Raw genomic sequence first — 22,150 nt, 5'->3', positions numbered from 1 at the left:
GGGGGGAGGGAGGGGAAGTGTTATAGGATCTAAAATCTGTGCCCAGTGAGATGCAAGAATGGGCAAACTAAATTTTACCAGTGAAATATCACCCAGAAGATTAAAGGAAGAGGCTCTTATAAAACTAAAGTTCAGGTGAAAGAGCAACACTGTTAAGCAGTCTTCCTGCTGCAGCCTGGAGCACTAATTATCTATGTTCAAAAGATGGAGGCTTTGGTAGTGATGGGAAAGCACTGGTTATCTTGGTAGCCTTTCTGTGCCTGTATAGCTGTTTCGCTTTGTGCTTGAATTCCAAGTGTGTTATTCCATGGCACCTTCTGAGAACGCAGAAGGTTGACGAAGATTATGTCAATCATAGAGGTACCGATCAATGTATTGGAAGACAGAAAATCTGGTCCACCTGCGTTTTGGTGCGTGAAGTTAGCAGAACTGGAATAACAGGAACTCCTCCCATGAGAGGCTGCTGGGAAATAAGAAATAATGGTTCAAGTAAACTATCATAAGACTATCACTGCCACAGCCCAGCTGGGGAAGAGGCAAGCGGTGAGGCACAGTTCCTCCAAACTCTAGAGAGAATGGAGAGACTTCTTTGCTTGCCTTTGGAAAAAACTGAGAGGCTGTGTTGCCTCTCTCTTGAAAATACTCCAAAAAATGAATAGGAGTTAATTTTTAAGTGACATAGGATGAGTAAGAAAGAGATGATTATTTCATGTTTGGATACAGCAAAGGTAGTGGCATTATTAAGAATGGCTGGAAGAAGAAAACATTGCTTGTTCCCATTAAAGCCAAGACTGAGGGTTGGTGGCATAAAGGTGTCAATAGATGTCTGAAACATGTGCAGAGGGCTGTGACTAAAGAAGGGTCAAGGACGAAGAGGAAAGTTAGGGAGAAATGAAAAATTAAGCTTGGAAGTGAACATTATTATCCTGCAATAGTATGTCAAGAGAAGAGCAATGACTGAACCCCAAAGTGCTGGTCTGAGAATGGGAGGAATACAATGTAAAACTGAAAGAAATTGATGTAGGACCTGTTAACAGCATAAAAGGAAATTGAATGCATCGTGTTATGAAAAGGGAATGCAATGGTAACACTTGAAAAAGACCAGGCAGGGTACTCACAGGAGTGTGTGAGCAAAACATAAGCTGCATCCGTTGACTCTGAAGTTGACCTATGAAAGTCAAATAAATCTCGGTTGCAGTGATTCACATGAGGTTTAAATACTCATCATAGATAGTGGCAGAAAAAATTATCCCAGATGAATATTACCCATTTTGAGAGATGTCTTTTGCAGTTCTCTGAAGTACTGAGTGAAATAAGATCAACCATTTTCTCTTTTCTTTCTCAAGGGTTTATGCATGGTCTCCTCCAGCAGGGGAATGGGCCTGACAGCCCTTAATTATCTTCCATTTTCTTTTTCCCATATTCCCTTCCATAAACATGGGGAACTCTCAGCAACAGGGTACACAGAATAAGAGCTAGATCAACTTGTCCTTCAGCTTTTTAGGCTAACTTCAGGAAAGATTATTTCAAATGTGTTGCAACTTAAAAATAAAGAAGGTAGAGAAGATGATTTTCCATATGCTCACTTGAACATAACATCGATGAATAAAACAATTCCACTCAGATTTCCTACTTGATAGAAATTCAGAGACAAAAGTCTTATCTGCTGGTTGATAGAAAGGCTGATGCCAGGGAAAGAAAATTTTCTCAAGTGAAAAAAAATATAGGAAAGATAAAGATGTAGATGTGAGTTCAAAGTGTGGCTTGCAGACTCTCTGGAGTTTATAGGAATCTCATGCAGCCCAGAAACAAAGACTGCAGAATCTTTAGCAAATTCTAGATCATAAGTCCCTAACTGCTGGAGGTATTAAGCTGTTGTGCTGGCATGCAAGAAATGATCAGTGTGTAGAGGAAGACTGCTCAGATTTGCTTGAGTACAATTCAGGATGTTCTATTTTTGCCACAGAAAACCTACCGCGACTTCAGGCTGCAAGGCGTGCTGGAGGGAACGCTCAACAGTAAAACCTACGATACTGTTCACAGCCGTCTGACTGTAGAAGAGGCCACAGTCTCAGTCACGGATGCGGGAGGACTTCAGGGCATTACTATGAAAGACAGTGATGAGGAGGAAGGATGATGATACTTTACCAAGTGTTTGGAGTTTGGAGGGTGGGGGTTATCTTTGACTTGGAGGTTTTTTGGTAACTTGTCCTTGTAGTTGCATTTATAGTTTTGCCTTATGATATAGGTGCAGAAATATAATTTGCTCCATTTAAAAAAAAAAAAAAAAAAAAAAAGAAAAAAAAATAGAAAGTAAGATTATAAGAGGGAGACTGCCAAGGACTTTTAGGACTTTTTGAGAACAATGTTTGTAGCATATTTTAGTGTATAGCTTTGCTTAGGGCTGCAAGAACACTGGCATGGAGTCTGAGTTCCACTTGTGATTATGTTTCTTTCCCTTTTGTTTGCTACCATTTGTTCTTGTACCTCCATCAGATATTGATGTCCTGTGTAGAAAAAAAAATGTGTGCCTCACTCAAAACCCAACTATATGAGAAATCATTCTTGGAATAAGTCAGTGCCCTAGGTAAAAAAGTAGTGTATTTTCAAGATTACACTTTGTTTACCTTTTTTGTGCTTAATTTTACATTATTATGTGATGTGCATTAAAAACTTTAACCTTGGTTCTTTGTATTTTGAGGTTCGTATGTAAGTATTAGGACTTCAAGGAGAGTCAAACACATACAAAATACTTAGGATTGTTGTGTCCATTCTGCAAGTTTAAAGATATCTCATCATGTTGGATGTCAGTAAGCTTGCCATCAATGTTTCTATTTCTGTGAAAAATTTCAGGCAATAAGAACACATTTTGTCGTGACCACTTCTGTATCTACCCAAGTTTGTATAGAATTCTACAATTAAAAGATGTTTTCGATATTTCAAACTATTTGAGCTGTTGTATGATTCCTCATGAGAACAAGTTTTTTGAAAGATAGTTATATTTAGTTTACATAGTGATTTATAGCAAATATATTTATTTCTTAGAGCAGATGCATATAGCAAACAAATATCCAAGGACACCACAATGCCTTTATAAAGAAAAAAAGCAAAAAAAACCCTCACTGGCAGGTGAACAGACAGTGCCTGATCCTCTTTTTTCTGTGCTCTCGATATGGGATGGAAAGACTTCATGTTTTCATGAGTCAAAACTCACACAACTTATAAAAAATGCAAGCTTTTTTTTGGGGGGGAGGGGAACGGAACATGACTGATACCTGGGTTTGTGTAGACAAAATCAGGAAGAACACAGATGTTATCAAAAGAAGTAAGGAAGGTTGCTGCGCAGTACAGTAATGTTATCACTGATGAACTGTTGAGGATTTACGAGGCTGGCATGAAGTTTCCCTGCAAGAACAGGGCATAGGACTTCAGGGTCTGTCACAAGTACACGGCGCTGCAGAATCTGAGAACAGGAGCAGCACTTCGAAGCTCATCCAAGCAGGGAATGGCAAGTTATGCTTCTTCCTAGTGGTCTAGGGAGAAACTCAAAGTGGCATTTTTTTCCTGCAGCAAACCAGCTTCCTCATCTGCATGTGAGTTAAGGTGAATTCAGCAAAAAGGGAGAAATGAGAGCTGATAAGGAAGATCATTCTTCTTAGCTCTTTGTACCCTAACTTGAGTGCTCACACAGAGGTGCCCAGAGAACCTGGGAGGGCAGGAGTTCAGGCACCCCCTACTTCAGGATGAGCACAGCTGCAGTGCAACGTGCATTTCAGAAGCAGCAGGGCAGTGTGGGTGGACGGGCAGGCAAGACACAGAGCTCACTCTGCTCTATTGCTTCATATTCATTAGTAGCTCTGCTAGGCTGGAGGGAACACAGGGAGCCCCAACAGTATTTTCCACCGTTGTCAGTTTCCCAGGTGAGTTTCCTGACTTGGATTTTTGTAGAAGTAAAAGAACTGCACGTCCCTTTGCCATCTCTCATCCTAGTCATGCCCGTGCATGGAAGCCAATGGCACTTGAAGCGCCAGGCGGAGCTCTGGCTGAAACCCAGCTGCAGTTGGGCTGTGGCAGACAGTGGGGTGTGGAGGAAACCAGGGTGCCTGGTGCAACAGTCAGCTCCCAAACCCAATAAAGCAGAGAGATCAGTGCCAGCCAGGCCCAGATGGAGCTCTGTCTCTGCAAAGATCCTCCTGCTTGCCCTCTTCCCCACTTTCTTTACATTCCTGAGAGCCTGTGGAGGTGTCTGTGGAGAAGCCAGTTATAAATAGGTGAAGGCAGGTCTCACCATGGTGGCCCCGCAGTGCCTACCAGGGCCTCTCAGTGCAGGGGCATGCCAGGACTGTGGAGGGCTTTTCTGAGAAGAAAGTACTACGAGATTGTTACAGTTCTGACATAACACAGTGGTAGGACGCAGTATCAAAACTGAACACTGTCCGTAGCAAGTAACTAAATTTGTGAGGACTTGGAGTAGGCGCTAGAAGCACTGGAACAGGAATGGCTGTCACAGCCCTAGAGGTAACACATCCAGCTCTTCTTCGGCAGAGACCGACATGGCAATACCTAGTCTGCACAGCCCTGCTAGCCAAAAGCCCTGTGGGAAATATGCTGCTTTACACTCACTTCCAATGTGGGCTTGTCCTCTATCTCAAGTTGTCCCCACCCTGAGAAGTAAGGTTAACAACCCTCCCTAACGATTTGGAGAGTCATAGAGCAGGTTGTAGTGATTTCACCTGTCAAGTCCTCAAGAAGACTCCTAGCCCATCATGGTCCTCCCGGGCCTCACCTGGGACGCCCTCTCACAGACTCTGCCCAGGGGCTCCACTTCAGCTCTGTCCGGGGCTGTCAGTCTCTGCCCCAGCACTGGGTTAGGACTGATGGTTTCTCACTCAGCTACAGTCCTGCCTGTGCTTTCTTATTCACCCCGTTGATCCATGGAATGACTTCAGCGCTGCCTGTTGATCACAAACAGGTCAGTGATCTGGTCTTTGGGTTGCCACCAGCTCTCCCCCAGCCCCAGCTTGCCTTGCTCCCTGGCTGGGAATGGTGGGACCATCCTCGGCTGATGGGGCCCCTCAGTGCTGGCCTGGGGAATCCCCAGTCAACCTTTTTTATGCCCCAACATCATCTTTCTTAAAAAAAATAATAATCTATAAATATTTGTGGCTTGAAGTGGGTCTCAGCTACTCAAATTTCATGAAGCGTTAATACATGTACACCGCGTACGCCGAGCACTTTGCTATACAATTCCATCTGCGTGGAGTGCTTCTAAGACACATCTGTCACTAAGATCAAGATGAGTAAAGAAATAGTAAAAAAAAACAACCACCCGAAGATGATATAACTATGAAGGAGTTACAAGATGTTTCTGATTTCAGAGAAATTAACTCGAACACAAAGTATCTGACAAGTTATTATTAGAAGGCCAGCACAGCAGACATCACGGGAAGGCAGGTACAGAAATGACAGCACTCCAAAGGTCATTCCACTTGTTATTAATTCCCATATTTTCTTAGTAACCAACTTCAAGCTTGAGAAGGCCAGTGAGTATCTGCGTGACAGCTTGGGAGCCAGGCACGAACGCCGCCGGCAGCCGCGGCCAAACCCCGCTGACAGCGGAGCCGCGGCAGCCTCTGCATTTTAAACACGTGTTTAAAAGCTCGTTTCGCTGCCGGAGGCGAGTGCCCGGCCCGGAGAGCCGACCCGCTCCGCGCTGCCCTCCTGGGTGCTCCCGCCGCTCCGGGGCGCGGAGCCCTGAGAGCAGGGAAGCGGGTGTGGAGGCTTGTTTAACTCTTGTGGTGTAAACGGGGCTGTCGAAGCCGAATCAGGAGAAGGCGCGACGGGTGGGAGAGCCGCTCCCGGCGGGATCGGGTGCTCGCCAAAGGCTCCCGGAGGAGAGGTCTCCCTCCTTGGCCCTGGGGACACGGCACCCACTCAGCACCTTCTGGGGTTCCGGGGGGGACGTTGTGTAGGGCCCCGGGTGTTTCCAGGCTTGTGGGGAGGTGGCCGGGCGGAGCGCCTCTTGGGACACGCCAGAGCCTCGGGGCTGTCGGGACACTCTGCCTCGGCAGCAATGCGGGTCCGGCGGGACGCGGCAGCGCCAAGCGGGAGGCTGCGGGGCGGGCTGCCGCGGAGCCTTCCTGCTCGGAGAGCACCCGTTATGCACCGCCCGAAGGGGGTTGCAGTCAAACCAGCGCGTAGCAGACGGTGGGAGTCGCAGGGCAGCACCAGGGGGGTCCTCGGGCAGAGGGGGATCTGGACTCGTTTTGTGGGAAAGGGAATGAGCCCGGGGCGCCCGTGAGACCCGCGGAGACACCCGCCAGGCCCGGGACACCCGGCGCGGCTCCTGGACGGGCTCCCAGGTGCTTTAATGGAGATTTAAAAAAAAAAAAAACCCCAAACCACCGAACCCGAAACACCAAACTACCCAAATCCAAAAGTTTTGATCTTTGGGGCAGTGCCACCTCTCCGGACGGCTGCTCAGCCGCCGGCCGTGTCCGTGCCCAGGGGGCAGCGGCCGTGCCGGGGCACGGCTCCGACTTTTGTTCTTATTTTCATGGGGTTTTTTTTCGCTTGGACTCTCCCTCCCTCTCGGCAGCGGCACAACAAAACGGAGCCCGGCACAGGGTCCCTGCCTGGCAGCCTGTTGATGGCGAACACCTTCTCCCGGCCGTCAAGGAGAGCCCGATGTGCTCCGGCGCCGGGAACGCAGCCGAACGGCCCTTTGCTTTGCTCTAGGTTAGCTCCCAACGTACTGGGAGAAAATGGAAACAAAAATAAATTAATTGCTCCTGATCCTATTCAGGAATCTTAAAAATAAATAGCTTCCCTGAGCCAAAGAGCGCAAGGCGTTCATTTAGCAGCAACGGGGCTAAACATTTGTTGAACTGGGAAAGGAACAAATGAGAAAGTGTCATTCATGGCTCCAGCTGCCGCTGGCCCCTCCCAGCCACTTTCACCAAGGGCCTTTTGGAGCTGATGACACCGCTGGGTCCCCTCACAAGCTGATTAGATTAGCCGTGATTGCCGCAGCTCGCCTCCCTAGCTGGCACACTTAGACAAATCGCTTGCATGAATTACGGGAGGGCCGGGAGCGCTGCTTTAGAGGGTCACTTGTAATTTCGATTATATGTGATTAAAGGCTTTATACGTGAAAAGGCTTAATTTGCACCCGTTTGGTTTTCGGTTTAGAGGGGTCTGTAGGAGACGTACTGTACTGTCAAACTTTGTTTTACCTCCGGGAACACTTGTGTGCGGAGGGTCAGTGTCAACTATTTTTTCTTTTGTGACGGACTCAGTTAAAAATAGCAAAACTTTATTCTTTTCCTTGCGGTGGAACTGATACAGAGAGATGCCAACACGCCCTCACTGTACGGGGAGACTACACGTAGTCTCCGAAGGTATATACACACGTATGGAGAGAGATTTTCCCCGGAGAAAATGTCAGTGGAGGAAACGGCGAGGTGTGACAACTTAAAGCAACCCGGCCAAGCCCAAGAGCCTTTGCCCTCTCTCCTGCGGCAGCAGAGCCCGAGGCTGCTGCCCCTCGGCAGCCCCGTCCCTCGCCCCAGCCCGGGGCAGCGGCAGGTTCCCACCGAACGGACGGCGGTGCTGGATCTCCCCCAGCCCGGCTGACAAACGGGGACCGCAACTGGCCCGCAGCCGGTAATCTCGGGTCCTGCTTCACTCTTTTCTCCCGTTTATATTTTGACTTTCCTTAGAACAAGCAAGCCCCGAGTGGGGACGGACAGCTAGCCCAGGGGCTAATTCTGACCCTTAACAAAGCAGGGTCCTGCGTTTCGTTGCGGGAGGCTGCGGGGAGCAAAGGCGCTCCCCGGGCACGGGACGCGGAGCAGCGGAGGGGCTCTCGTCCCGTGTAGGAGAGAAATCGCCTCTTCAGCAAGCCGGCGGCTCGGGAGGGAACGGCGAGGACTCGTAATTAGTGAGAGCAAACCCCAGCTTTTGAAGCGAAGCTACTAATGATGATTATTATAATAACAGTAATCAGGCTCTGACCGGGCTCTGTCGGGGCCGCCGGGGCCGCGGCCAGAAGTATTTTCCGTCCCGTCCCGGGTCCCTCCACATTAACGTCGCCCATTCGAACCTCCCGGAGCCCGGCTGGCCCGTGCCTGCCCTTCCCCAGCCGCGGGGAGAAGGCTCAGAGCCCACGGAAGGAGCTGCTGCGCGGGGCAGTCCGAGGGCTGCGGTCAAACACTTCCAGGAAAAGATTAATACACGCAACAGAAGGTTAGCGGAGTTATTATCCTTTTCAATTCATTTTTTACTTAAAAACGCAATGGAATTATTCATTTTATTAAGGAGGAAGAAATTAAAGATTAGGCTTTAGACGGTATTTTACCTCCCTCTAATCGCCTCTGGGATCGGATTGGAGTAATCCTGACGACGAGATGAATTCGCCGGTGACTCGGATTTTGAGTGCATGTAGAGATACGTTATGATAATAATGCAAGTGAGCAATATCAAGAACATAGCTTAGGAGCGAATGAAACACAAAACCGATTACGGGGAAAAAGAGAACAGCAGCTTTCCCGGGCAGAACACGAAATCAACTCGAGGCAAAACTTTTGCCCTAAATTCCTCCGACGCTTTGTAACTCTGGGAGGCAGCGGGCCGGCTCCTTCCCCCGCCGGCCCCTTCTGCTGGGGCTCGGGACGTGCCGCCGCCCAGGACAGCCCGGGGGCTGGGGGGCTGGCCCTGCCTGCAGCCTGCCGTGTCCCCCCGAAAAAGAAACCGGCCAAGAGATGACTTTACATCACCCTCGGAGTCTGTAAATCTCTCTGCATTGGGAAAATAATAATAATAATAATTTAAAAAGCGCCTCCCTGCACCAGCACGACTGGAGGATTTTGCAGTTCGGGAGATATGTAACTCTGCTAAAAAGATGCGATCGCATAGCGGCAAAGCTCGGGACGGGACTAAAGAAGAATACATCGACATTAATTTTGGCATATTGCGAGCTACTCCGACACTAACAAGGCTCCACCTCTGAGACAGAACCGAATGACTTCCCAGAAAAGAAAAATAATTTTTAAAAATGCCTTTTAGGTGGGTATTTAACAATCAGGCAGGAACACAAGTTTTCGTGTGCGCTACGGAAAGAAAGGGAGGTACATCCGTAAAAGAGTAACGAATAGTCAGGCTCCCGCTTTTCCAAGAGTGTATCTCAGTATTGAGGAGGTCGGTGTAATTGTAATCGCAGGGCTGTAATTGCTGCTTTGGGATATTTACCCTGCTCAAATGACACTACATATTTTACTTTCAAACACATGTCAAAAAGTCAATCCCAAAAAGACCAGTTAAGAGCAAGCTGTTAACATATTAAGTATATGGGATTTGAAGCTCTAAAACCCACTCAACAATAATTCCCCTTCTTCAGCACCAATCAAGAGGAAATTTGCTTAGATTGAATTAAATGTAAATTGCTCTGAAGGAGGAAAGGCTCCTCCGGCAGACACGAAAGAAGCGAGAGAGAAGTGGGTAGCCGGGCAGCCGCCCAGCCCAGCGCCGGGGGACGCGGCCCCGCGTCCTACCGCCCCCCTCACCGCCCGCGGCTGTGACACCGGCCGGGGCTGGAAGGAGTCGGTAAGAGGCGGGCGGCTGCGGGAACCCGATCCGAGGCAGTAATTATGGTCTTAACACCGCGATCCATCTGCCGGGGAGGGGGACGGGCGGCGGCGCCCACCCTGGCTGAGGGAAAGCAGGGAGCGGGGATGGAGCGGAGCATCGCCGCCGGGGATCCCGCATGGAACGGCTCGGCTCGGGCCCTTCCTCCGCCTCACAGTGGTCCGCAGGGCTGTGTCTATCGAAGAGCCACCCGGGGTCAGCGCCGGCTCCTGCCTGCGCTCCGGGGCAGCTAAGGGACGGGGCGGGCACGCAGGATGCAGAGCCTGAGGGGCGCAGCCTCGGGGAGGGATGCCCTGGCCCCTGCCTGCCGTCGAACGCCGGTGAGAGCGGGGCATCTCTTCCTCCGTCCTCCGCAGCTCCCCGGTGCTCGCACGGCAGCTCCCGGCTGCGGAGGGACCGTCGTGCAACAGCCGCCGCGCTGCCTTGTCCTCCTCAAATAGGGACGGGGGTCACTCGGGGCGGCAGAGGGTGAGGATGCCTCCCTCCATCGGTCCCTCCCCGGGGCCCCAATCCTCGCTCCCACTTCCCGGCGAAAGGGTCGTCCTGGGCCGCGGAGGGGGAAGTAGGGGGCAGGCACAGCCTTTTGCAGGCTCCGCAGCTGGCACCGAGCAGCGGGGGCCGTGCCTCCATCCCTTGCTGGTGGCTCCCCTCCCCGGGCGAGACCCAAGACCTCCCTCCTCCCTCCCCCGGAGAAGGGCAATTCTGGGCCGCCCGTGGGATCCTCCGCCGCGGGAAGCGCCGGACTCTGCTCCCGGGGGGCGGAGAACGCAGGGACCCTCGGCTGCTCACGGGAATCTCGGCGGCGGCCTCTTGGTCACCCGCCAAGGGAACCCCGGGACGGCGGGAGGAACGGGGTCTTGTTCTGACGCCGAACTGCTGAGTGGTGGGACGGGAGGTGAATACAGAAAGCCCCTCACCCACTGTGTCCCCGACCGCCCACTTCGCAGTGGGTACAAACAGCCGGGGCGTTCGAGCCGCTCGCCCAGAGCGGGGCCGCCAGCCTTTCCTTAAACACATGGGCAGCACATCTCTTCAGGTGCACGCATACCTATAAGCGGTGTGCGTGTAGAATATTTCTTCGTGTGCCTACACCAATCCTGAATTTTGAGTATTTGTGCTGTTTGTGTATTATTTAAGGACAGAGAAGCTACTCCTAGTGTACATGAAGGCTACTTTTTTTTTTTTTTTTTTTTTTTTAGAATCTAGATACTGCTTTAGCTTTAAAAGGCATTCCCTCTTCCTACCTCCTTTTCCGTCTCTTCCCCAGCCCCAGGTTTTGATTAATCACAAGCATTCGTTGGATTTGGGCCGGGTGGCTCCCGCGTACCCTCGCGCTACTCTCGCCGTCTGCTTGTCGCAAGTTCCCCGCTCATTTGTTTACTGTGATTTCCAAAAGCTCACCGCCACCTGACCTTGTTCTTTAAAGCAGTGAGCAGGCGAGGAATAGTCCCAGGAGCAGAGCAGCCATCTCCCTCCCTCCTTCAGACACACACACCCACGCTAAAAGAGAGCTCGGGCTGGAAAGTGGCGAGGAAACAAACCGCTTCCCCTCCAGCCGCTTCTTCTGCAGCACCTCGTTTGACAAATACCCTGGCGCTTGCCCTTGAATCGGGTTTCACATCCCTATTTAGCACTTGGACAATGATTTTAGATGATGTCATTTAAAGCCAAACAAGAAAATTGATCTCGGATTTGCTTGGCCTCTAAAGCCTGGTTAAGCAGATTGGAAATAATAATAATAAAAAAAAAGAGAGAGGGAGGCAGGGGGGAGAGAGGCAAGAAAGAGGGAGAGACACCTCCTTCCCTGGGCGGGGGAGGCGCGGGCGCCAATGAAAAGTAGCCGCTTACTGGGGAGGGGGGGGAAACTTTTCCTGTTGACTGTTGGAAGCAATTGAGCAATTATCTAGTTTACCTTCTCCTCTTGGAAGTTAACGATTGGCGAGATCTTGGCTGCGTTATTGACACAACACTTTCTATTGATAGAAATAAGTAGCGATTGTCCCGAGTCATTGGTGCGCCAAAGTAAACTGTGATGGGCTGGCGTGAGTCCACTGGACTGAGACGGCTGGTTCCGCCGGCGGAGGCTGTGGGGATGGTGGCGGCGGCGATGCTGATCTCCCTCCTTGCAGATCAGTGACAAGAAAAGGGGCAGAGAGAGTGAAAGAGAGAGAGGGGAGAGGAAAAGAGAGAAAAAAAAAAAAAAAAAAAAAAAAGAGGCGTCTACCAAAGCGGCTCAAACCGGGCGAACAAATGCAATCCAGCCATGGACAATAGTGGCCACCACACGGCGACCAAAATCCTAGCGACTCCTCCGGCCAGAGAAAGCCTGTCTGCCAGGAGCAACATGATCAGCACGCCCAAGCCCCTCGCCTTCTCCATTGAGCGCATCATGGCGAGGACGCCAGAGCCCCGCTCCGTCCCCGTCCCGCAGCTACTCCACGGCTCCGTGGCCAAAGGCGACCCCAAGCACCCGCTGCACCTCAACTCCTCCATCCCCTGCATGATCCCCTTTGTCCCGGTGGCGTACGACCCCCTGCCCAAAGCGGCGGTGGCCGGAGCGGAACCCAGGAAGGCTCATTTAGACCCTTCCTCGCCCTCCTTTAGCTGCGGCGATCTCTTGAACTGTGCCCTGAGCTTGAAAGGAGATTTCCCCCGCGACGCCCTGCCCTTGCAGCAGTACAAACTGGTAAGACCCCGAGTGGTCAATCACTCCTCCTTCCACGCCATGGGAGCCCTGTGCTATTTCAACCGAGGCGACAGCCCTTGTCACCCGTCCTCCAGTGTCAACATCCACCCGGTGGCTTCTTATTTCCTCAGCTCTCCCCTGCACCCGCAGCCCAAGGCTTACCTGGCGGAGCGGAACAAGCTGGTGCTGCCGGCCGTGGACAAGTACCCGGCGGGGGTAGCCTTCAAGGACTTATCGCAGGCTCAGCTGCAGCATTACATGAAAGAAAGTGCTCAGATCCTCTCGGAAAAAATCGCCTACAAGACCTCGGAGTTCAGCCGCGGCTCCCCGAGCAGCAAGCCCAAAGTTTTCACGTGTGAAGTCTGTGGAAAGGCAAGTAGAGCCGCAGCTCTCCTCCCTTCCCCCGCTTCCCCAGCCTCTTGCCCCGTCCTTCTGTCTGTCCGCCGGGTTGTCGGTCGCTTGTTCGCTTTATTTTTAAACGACGGCTTCCCGTCGGCGTTCTCGCCTTCTAATCGCAATTGATTTATTTTTATTTTTTTTGTGTGTGTGTGTGATTTCACTCTCAAGGTATTTAATGCACATTATAACTTAACTCGCCATATGCCGGTGCACACGGGAGCCAGACCCTTTGTTTGCAAAGTTTGCGGGAAGGGCTTCAGACAGGCGAGCACGCTGTGCCGGCACAAGATCATCCACACCCAGGTGAGCCTCCATCCATCCATCTTTCCTTCTTCTCCCGGGCCCCCTCCGCTCCCTCTCTCTGAGGGGCTCAGCTTTGCCCGACCGCTCCGAGAGGCGCGGGGCGGCTGAGCCGCTGCCCTTTGGGGGATCTCGTTTGCTCCAAACGCGGTGGGTACCGCGGGGTGCCCCGCACTGGGAGCTAACGCACAGACCCCGCAAACCCGCACCCGGACCCCGCAAACGCGCACCCAGACCCCGCAAACCCCCACCCGGACCCCGCAAACCCCCACCCGGACCCCGCAAACCAACCAACAAGCCGTGACTTAGCGTTTGTTTCGCTCTAGGAAAAGCCACACAAGTGCAACCAGTGCGGCAAAGCCTTTAACAGGAGCTCGACCCTGAACACACACACGCGAATACACGCTGGCTACAAACCTTTTGTCTGCGAATTTTGTGGCAAAGGATTTCACCAGAAAGGTACCGGTCCCCAGCGCCCTCTCCCTTGCCCGCACCCCCCACTAGGCGAGGTCAAGCGTCGGGACAATTTGCCATGGGGAGAGAGGGAGGGAAAGTTTATTTTTGGTTTGAATTTCTGTTCTTAGAGATGTAGCTTAATTTTAAGCATCGCTAGCCCCTACACATTTCCTACAGCGCGGCCCACCGCGCGGGGCAAGGCTTTGGTTTTCGGGACAGCGCAGGTTTCCGAGCACCGCAACTCTCAGCTTTTAGTGCCGTTCGGCAAACGAGTTCGCCGACTTTGCCCCCCTCTGAGTGCAGACGTTTGGTTAGTTTTTCTCCTCGTGTTGCTGGGAGGGCTAAGACAGGTACTTCATAGCTGCAGTTGGTATGGGTTTTGTTTATTCGTTAATTTTCTCCTCGTCTGTCGACGGAACAGCCTCGGGGAGAAGGGGAGAAGGCGGGTGTTTGCTAAGAGATCAGTGGTCATTTTCGGCTGATGCTGGGCTCTGGGTCTGGGACAGGGTTTGGGGATGTTTTTTTCCCCTCTTTGCAGAGTCCAGTTCTCATCCCGTGGTCCCTTTGCCCCTCTTGTTTCGTTCCCAGGCAATTACAAAAACCACAAGCTGACTCACAGCGGGGAGAAGCAGTTCAAGTGCAATATCTGCAATAAGGCTTTCCACCAGGTCTACAACCTGACCTTCCACATGCACACCCACAACGACAAGAAGCCCTTCACCTGCCCCACCTGCGGCAAAGGCTTCTGCAGGAACTTTGACCTCAAGAAGCATGTGCGCAAGCTGCACGACAGCGCCCTGGGACTGCCCCGGCCCCCGGCCGAGCTGGGGGGGCCCGAGCAGCCGCCCCCGCCGGGGCCACTGCTGCAGGGCCCGCCGCTCCAGCCGTGAGGGGCGCAGAGCCGAGCCCCACCGCCTCTTTGCATGCACCTGTTAAGCGGTTTTGTGTATTATGCTCTATATCGCCACTAACGTTTATGGGACTGATTGTTTCCTCTTTTTAATTTTTTTTTTTTGTTGGTTGTTTTTAAAGACTCTATTTTTTTTTTTTTTTTTTTTTGCTGTCGTTACATCTCAGGTGGAGAGATGGTTTAAAAAAAAAAAGAGAGAGAGAGAAAGCGCCAAGCCAATTTTCTGCTGTATTTATTTGGGATCTGTATTACCCCACCCGGGAATGCTGCACCACTTTAATTATTTCGATGTATATATATATTTCCATTGTGTTGATCCTGCCCTGCCTCCGCTGCCTGCTGGTTATCCCCCGCCTTCTTGGTTTCCTCCTCTCCCTCTCCCCCCCGAATATCCTATCTCTATGGACAGAGCTGGTTCGCTATGTACGGATTTGAATTTTGATTTTGCACGTGAAAAAAAAAAAAGGGGGGGGCGGGAAAGAAAGAATGCGTTGACCTGGTGGAAATAAATGTTTGAACCCGAGTGAGCGCGGTGGCGGGGCTGGAGCTACCGGGCGGGCGCGGGGAGGGGGGAAACGCGGCGCTGTCTAACGGCAAACCTCTCCCACTTCCTTGCCAAAACACTGAAACAACCGCTAAAGACTTTAATTAAGAGGGGTAATTAGTTCGGATTGATCAAAGGCGGGTTGTTATGTTATTAGCTGCTCAGCAGCCTCTGCCAAGTCGAGCCTCGAAAGCGGAGCTCGCTCGTCGGTGGGCGGGTGGGTTTGTGCCGCTCCCGGGGGAACGGGCGAGGAAACCGGGTGCCGCTCCCCAGGAAGGGCACCTGCTGCCCCTTCTCGGCCTGGAGGTCCTGTCCGGGCAAGGTCAAGGCTCCGGACGGGCCCGAGGAGAGCGCAGGGGGTTCGCGCAGCTCTCGGGGTGCCGCGCGGAACCCTCGAAACGGGGGACTCGGTCCCGCGGGACATCCCTGTTCTTGCCGAGGTTTTGCAGCACCTGGAGCTCTCCCTGGGGTTTGGCTGTGTGGGAAGAAGCGGGACGCGGTGGCTATAACCGTGCCTGGAGCGTTACATCCAGGAGAGGGCTATTCTTTTCCAGGCGGCGCTCCCGACCCCTCCCGGGCCGCCCCTCTCGGGGGGGGGGGGGTCGCAGCCGGCAGGTCTGGCCTCGGGGCGGGCGCTCCCGGGAACGCGGCTGAGAGGGGAGCGAGGCTTTCTCCCTCCGCGCCCCTGGGGGGGATGGAAAAACGCTCTGAATGCACCACTCTCCAAAAAAAAAAAAAAAAAAAACCCAAAGCAACAGGTCGTGTCCCCACCTCGGCCAGGCGGACTCCCCGCGAGAAGCAGCCCGGAGCCTGGCTGGAGGCTGGGGGGAGCGCGGACCTCAGTGCATCCCACTGACACGGGGAGTGGGGCTCCCCAGAGCTGAGCTCCGCTTCCGAGAGCTCGGGGAAACGGGGAGCCGCGTGGTGAAGGAACCGGGATGCAGGAGGGGAGTGACCCCGGGTAAAAGGGGAGGGGAGCTGGGAAGGAGCAGAGAGGAGTGGGTCCTACAGAGACAAGCTGGCTTTCCCTCGGGGATCCGTCCCTTTGGTTGTTTCTCCCCCAGCTCTGCCGTCCCGAGGCCAGGAGAGGATCATTCCGGCTTCAGCAGCGATGAATTCCTCCCAAGCCAGGTGACTGCAGTGCACCACTGGTTCCTCTTCTTTCCATACTCTCCAAAGGTATATTTTGCAACTTGCAATGAAAGGTAAGATGTCCCAGAGCCCCCACTGGAAATAGGTGGGTGAGCTGTTCCTGTGAGCCTCTTGCTTGAATGAAAAAAATTGAAGCACAAGTCCAATTCACTTTTCTTATCACTCAGTAAGTGTGACAGTATAAGATAGTACAACTATCTTGGCTAGGTGCTAAGCATCTTCATTTTATAATTCTTTTAAAACAGTTCAAAACTATTCAAGCGCTGCAGGTGTACTGCTACAGTCACAAAAGTATTTTGTATCGTGACAAAAGGACATGAAAGTAAATATACGATGAAATGAAAGGACAATCTAATCCAGGCACCCTGTGATGAGCATGTAACGTCTGTCTCAAATCAAACATCTCCATGAGGCCTGGAAAGAGACTGCAGAGGACTCTGTGCTGTGGTTACTCAGATGCCTAACAAGTCTTTGCTCTACTTTGTTTCTCCAGACTGTTAGAATAAGTGCTGGGAGAAATGAATTATCAGGGTTCCCCAGACAGCGGCAGTTGGAGAGGGAGGGAGAACTTCTGAAATTGCTTTACTGTAGATCATTTATAGGTTTATAAGCAGTACTTGGTGCTTTGCTTTTCCTCCTGTAAAAGATATGCAGTCACTGGATAAACTGGGTTTTTCTGTTTCTTCCTGATGAAAAATACTACCTTGCTAAGGAACTTCCATGCCAGAATGACCGCGCTTTGAAATAGAGTGGAAATGAGGCACTTTAGTTTTATTCCAAGGTGAAGTAGAGGAAGTCAGTGATAGGCATGGACAAGCATTTCTCCTTCCTAGATTTATTGAAGTAAACACTACAGACGTGGGACTTCACAGGGAGATGAGGATAGCTCATTTGTTATTTCACATTATAAAACCGTGTTTGTGTCAAAGGCTGGGATTAATACATGTCTTGGAAGACCTGTGCAGCATTACCTTTCATTTCCTGTCTTTCAAGACTAATCTCAGGTTAAGTGAATTTCTAGTTAATGGTCAGAGGCAATTCAAAGCTGGTGAAATCATCATGAGAGACAAAAGCTTAATTTCATAGGCAACCAAAGCTTAGAGCTGCCAACAACTCTCCTTACTACAGACAAGATTATTAATGTTTATCTTTTTTGTAAGAAAAATATTGTGAATAATTTTGGAAGGAGAAGTAGAGTCAGCTGCACATAAAGGAAAGAATGTGTTCTGGTTCCTGCCGGCCAGTTCGCATCAGTGCCACATTACCGCCCTCTGAATGACAGCTTTTCAGCCTCTAGCCTCTACTGGTCCCTCCTGGATACTGGGAGGGGAAGGGCGTTGATAACGCCTGGATCTGCTAAAACAGACCTGCCGAGCTGAGCGTTAGCATCGTGCTGGCGCTGCAGCCCACCCCCATCAATCGCAACAGCTTCACTTTAGCCCTGAACAAAAGGGAGACAAGTCTGGTGTCCCCGGCATCCCTCAGCAAAGAGCCCTTGTAGAAGAGGAACTGTTGCCCTCTACTCCGCCCCATCCCCGCCCAGGATTTCTCAGATGGGACTGAATTTCTGTTCTTGTCAGGCGCTACAGCTGTGTTAGCCTGTGTCAGCGCGGAAAGTGCCGGGTAGCTGAAAGAACTACCAAGGCTGCCATATATCACTGCAGAAATAAAATACAGCAACAGCAGGATCTTCTCACGGGGTCTGACACAAAATTCTTTCTGAAGCTGAAATGGTACTGGTTTTGCTTTACTACTGCTTTGTTGCTGATCAGACAACTCCCAACAGAAAAGAAAAAAAGAAAAAAAAAAAAGGAGGGTGGGCGGGAGTGGGAGGGACAAATATATCAGTAATGACCTTTGGTGTTTGTGTTTTGTTGTTGTTGGCACATCAAAGTGTAAACTAAGCACAAAACTTTTCAATAGCTACCTAAAACCATGCTCTAGTTCACGGGTTGTTAAATAGAAATTCAGTAGATCTCAACGTACCTAAAAAGGATATCGGGCAATGGTTAATCAAGGAAGCATTTTTAGTTTATTTTCTTTTTTTTTTTTTTTTCTTTTCTTCTTTATTACCGCAGTGGTGTAAATAGAAGGAACAAACAAAGTGCCACAAATTCACTTAGAGCCAGCTCAGATGAAGGCATGTTTGTTACAGCTTAGTACCAGAACAGTTTCATTGGATAGTAGTTGAAAAGTAGAAATTGGAAAGCTTCTGTTCTGCACTCCATGTGCCTTACTTAGTATGGGACAGATGCCATCTTGTTCTTTGGTGTTTGGTAGAGAAAATGAGGACCAAATTTACGTCTAGTATTTTGACATGCTAATACGAAAGAATTATAACTCTGTAGGTGTTAAGTTTTTCCACCCATTGGATATTTGGCTACTAGTTTGCTCAGGTACTATCTGTAAAGAGGGAGAATTGTGTTGTACCCTCCTGGCATCTGTAGTTGTGACAATGAAGGAGTAACTCCTACCTCTCCTGTAAGTGCAGTGGTAGCTCCAGCTCCACTCCATTCTGGGTCTCCCTTCTCCTCCTGGTCTGAGGCTGCAGGCAGGGTTATTTCAGACCACCACAGAGCACACTACAACACTCTGCAACTGCTGGCAGGACTCGCTGTTGGTCCCATGGGTTTGCAGAAAGCTGTCATTTTATTTCAGTCATCTGTGACCCTTGAAACAATACCAAACATCCTGTTCTAAAACCTCTGGTGGTATTACGAAGTATGAGCAGTGTCTATCTTTGATCCTCCTTTGAAGCTTTCATGAAAGTTATTTAATGGTTCCTCTGTTCAGTCACTCTGTTGTAATCAAACCTTTGTGTATTTGATTAGGCACGTTATTAAATCCAGTAACCGTGCTTGTGGAAATACAAAACCTCCTCCCTTTCTAACTTTGAGATGGCTAATATTTCACCATTATTATTATGTCATTTCTAAGAAACCATCTTCAGTTACCAATCAAATAAAACTCACACAGACGCTGCTTTTCTGATTTTTTTTTCCTGAATAATTCTATGAAAAGTTGATACATAATAAGTTTTCATTTAACTGGAAAATGGAAGAGTGATGCTTTGCAAATGTAAGCCGGAGCAGCTTAATCTGCAACTGCACAGGCAGGTTAAACATTTATTTTCAGGGGTGGGACTATGAGATTCTTTTGCAGACTGATACAGAATGTAAGAGAAACCTTGATTCATGGTACTTTAGCCTAGGGAGATTAAATACAACTGATGGCACAAAATAAACCTTTTCAAACTATTTCTAAAATAGCTGTTAACCTCTTAATATTAGCTGTGAAGCATTTGAAGAGTTTACACTTCCACATGAAAACCTCGCCTAACTCAGATTTAGAAGAAATAATCTTGAACAAGAACTTTCTTTTTAACTGACAATAATGAAAAACCCTTGGATGATAAACACGTTGAGATGAATTTTTTTTCTGAACAAGTAAGAATTTGTAAAAGTAATCTCTGATGGAGAAGTTAAAATCTGAACCACAATGCGTTCAGAAAAATAGCCATTTATCTTTAACCAGAAAAAGTTTTGATCGATTGTTTCTTTTCCTGTGTTTATAAAAGATACAAAATACTATAAAAAGCCAGTCTTGTATTTTAACTTAGTATATTTTAAAGGAACAATATGTTCTTGAAAGAAATAATCAAAACTAATTATGAGGAATGCAGGAGTCACATACTCTTGTTTGTTTGTTTGTTTTTTTCTCCAAAGCTTACCAGCAAATACATTAATCTACATATCATAAATAAGAATATATGTTCAAAACCTGCTTTCAGCTACTTTAACTGAATACTAAAACCTGAAGGCCAATGCTTGCTTATGTCCAGTAATGCTTTTGCATTGTACAAACCTGGGAAGTGCAAGAGATACAGAGAAATTAATTTAGATTTTATTTTTCAATTTATGGGAACATCCAGTGTGAAAAGCCACAGCAGAACTGGTTAGAACTGGTAAAGACCAAAACAAATGCATAATTACTTTTGCAGACAACCTGTAATTATTATGATTTCACATAGTAAAATAATAGACTGTTTCGATTTGCTACTCCTAAGAAGCAGAGACACGCTTTCCTACAAACAGTTTCTGCTGTTCTTGAGGAGTGTGCTAGTTCTATAAGTATGGCCTCGCATACCTTTATAAATGCAATGTACAGTTTCTTTTTTTTTGTGTGAAAATGTTAAATTATGTAAGGATTTTAACTCCAGTGGTCTGAGTGACCCCAAAATAGATCTGCCACAAGACAGGCAGCTGAGTCCTCAGCAATGCAAAACGTGTGTTTCTCAAAAAAACGTTCAAAAAGTGTTCTAAATCCTCCCTGAATATTATTGCACACCAGACTGACTTGTAGTGGAATCTACAGAGGGCCAAGAAGCTACTTTAATTTATGTCAGCAAAGAGGTACATCACAGCTGAGTTACCTTTACTATTTTATCTTACATCTCTCTCTATACTAATTACAGAGGGTGCTACCTTACAAGATTTTTTCTGAGTCATTTGTAGAAATTTATTTGTCAAATCAGCATTCGTAACTCTCTGTAGAAGTCTACAAATAGGTTTTGATAAAGGAATTATAAAAACTTGTTGTATTGGGAGGAGTTTGCTTGAAACCAGAGATAACCAGCTTAAGGGTAAGGGAGAGTCTGCTGGGTTGGGTCCTTGCCTGAGGAGCTCACGCTCACATTCAAACGTCACCTCCTGTTTCATATGTTTCCAAGCACTTCAGTCGTGTCTGCCCCATGCTATAGACTCAAGGTATCTTTTTTGGTCTTTCCTGTTTTCCTTGGACTGCTTCTCTTTGCATCAATGACAAACAGTCATAGGATCAGAAAAAGAGTTGGAGAGTGGACTTGGCTCCCAGAACTGCGGCATGTGATTGGCCACCTTACAGGTGTTTAGTACCAATATTTTGCAACAGAATTGCCTTTTAAAATGTGGATTAATTAACAGCCATCTTATTATGCTTAAGCAACTCATAAGCGGATAGAAATCATTTAAATGTGAATGTCAGGCATCTCAGGAGCGTTCCCCAGTCCCCAGGCTGTTTGCTGTTCTAGATTCTGGGAATTAAGTTTTCATTCTGTGAGTGTCAGAAAAGGGCTGTTGGTTACTTAGGGTGGGGTTGCAGTACTTTTGAAAGATCTTAGTTTCACCCTAGTGCACAGTGAAGGTAAATTCTGGAATTATGAGATCATTCATTAACCGGCATTCTTGCTTTTCCAGCCAATGTTGTTGGTCATGCTCTTTGGACAAGTCATCTGCTTCTTGGAGCTCTTAGCCTGTTCAGCCTGTTCTTTTTTTTTTCATTTCTTAAGAAGCATGAAACATCAACTTGTAAAGTGCCCCACAGTCTTATCCAACGTCTCAATATAGTTCACATCTCCTTCTCTTTCTTTAATCAAGTTGTTGCCAGACACCACATGGACTAATTAGGCTATGAATCACTTATATTCTGGATTTTTCTTTTCTTTTTAGCAAAATCCAATTCAGAACAATCTTGTTTAAGGCATGAGTCAGACTAGCCTGTCTGCCTTGGGCAATGCTTATGCCCAAATTTTGGGCATCTTAACAGGAAGCAAACAAACATAAATGTCTATTTTCTACACTGTCAGTGGAGAGACACAGGTAGCCCTAGCAGCACCAAAAAGAGGTTCAGTCTTTCCTAGGTTGGGCACTGCTTTCACTGCAGATAGCCTGCAGTTCTAGCAGCCTCCTGAAGCAAATAAGTTACCAAAGCATTGCTCTTCTCTATTGTGACTTCTGGAAGGACAAGAAGAAATTCCAGCAAGTGATGCTAGGGACCATCTTAAGAGACCATCCTAGTCCTCAGGCCATGGAGTACCCTGATTGAAAGCACTCTCCAAGCCTCCTAATTCATTTTGCATTCAACATAAAATCATTGATGGGGCCACCAGGACAGTAAATAAAAGGACTCCTCCCCCTGCTCTCTCGGGTCAGGCTTTCAGAGGGGATAGAGCTGCTGTTCTAGCTGGGTGCCCTGAAGCACACGTGCTGTTTTCAAGCAGCCTTGGAATCAGGGATGAATT

The 22,150-nt window shown here is 49.0% G+C and overlaps 2 protein-coding genes across 9 annotated transcripts in view; both read left to right on the top strand.

The window, feature by feature from the left end:
- CADPS2 (calcium dependent secretion activator 2) overlaps window positions 1-2,910 on the top strand; it is a 316,209-nt gene extending 313,299 nt beyond the window's left edge. For all 8 annotated transcript variants that reach the window (XM_054065620.1, XM_054065610.1, XM_054065632.1 and 5 more), the window contains one exon: window positions 1,967-2,910. In XM_054065620.1, the coding sequence (XP_053921595.1) occupies window positions 1,967-2,137 (171 nt within the window). In that variant the 3' untranslated portion in view covers window positions 2,138-2,910. The remainder of the gene's footprint in view (window positions 1-1,966) is intronic.
- Window positions 2,911-11,892: 8,982 nt separating this feature from the next.
- FEZF1 (FEZ family zinc finger 1) lies at window positions 11,893-14,511 on the top strand. Its single transcript, XM_009563588.2, is given in 5 exon segments — window positions 11,893-12,703; window positions 12,899-13,033; window positions 13,357-13,489; window positions 14,075-14,338; window positions 14,341-14,511. Coding segments are annotated over 5 exon segments (1,476 nt in total). The 5' UTR covers window positions 11,893-11,908; the 3' UTR covers window positions 14,490-14,511.
- Window positions 14,512-22,150: the final 7,639 nt, after the last annotated feature.

This window comes from Cuculus canorus, chromosome 1, assembly GCF_017976375.1.
Source record: "Cuculus canorus isolate bCucCan1 chromosome 1, bCucCan1.pri, whole genome shotgun sequence".
In the NCBI taxonomy this organism is placed as follows: domain Eukaryota; kingdom Metazoa; phylum Chordata; class Aves; order Cuculiformes; family Cuculidae; genus Cuculus; species Cuculus canorus.
Note: the sequence above shows the minus strand (reverse complement) of the source record. Positions and strands in the feature narration are given on the sequence as shown.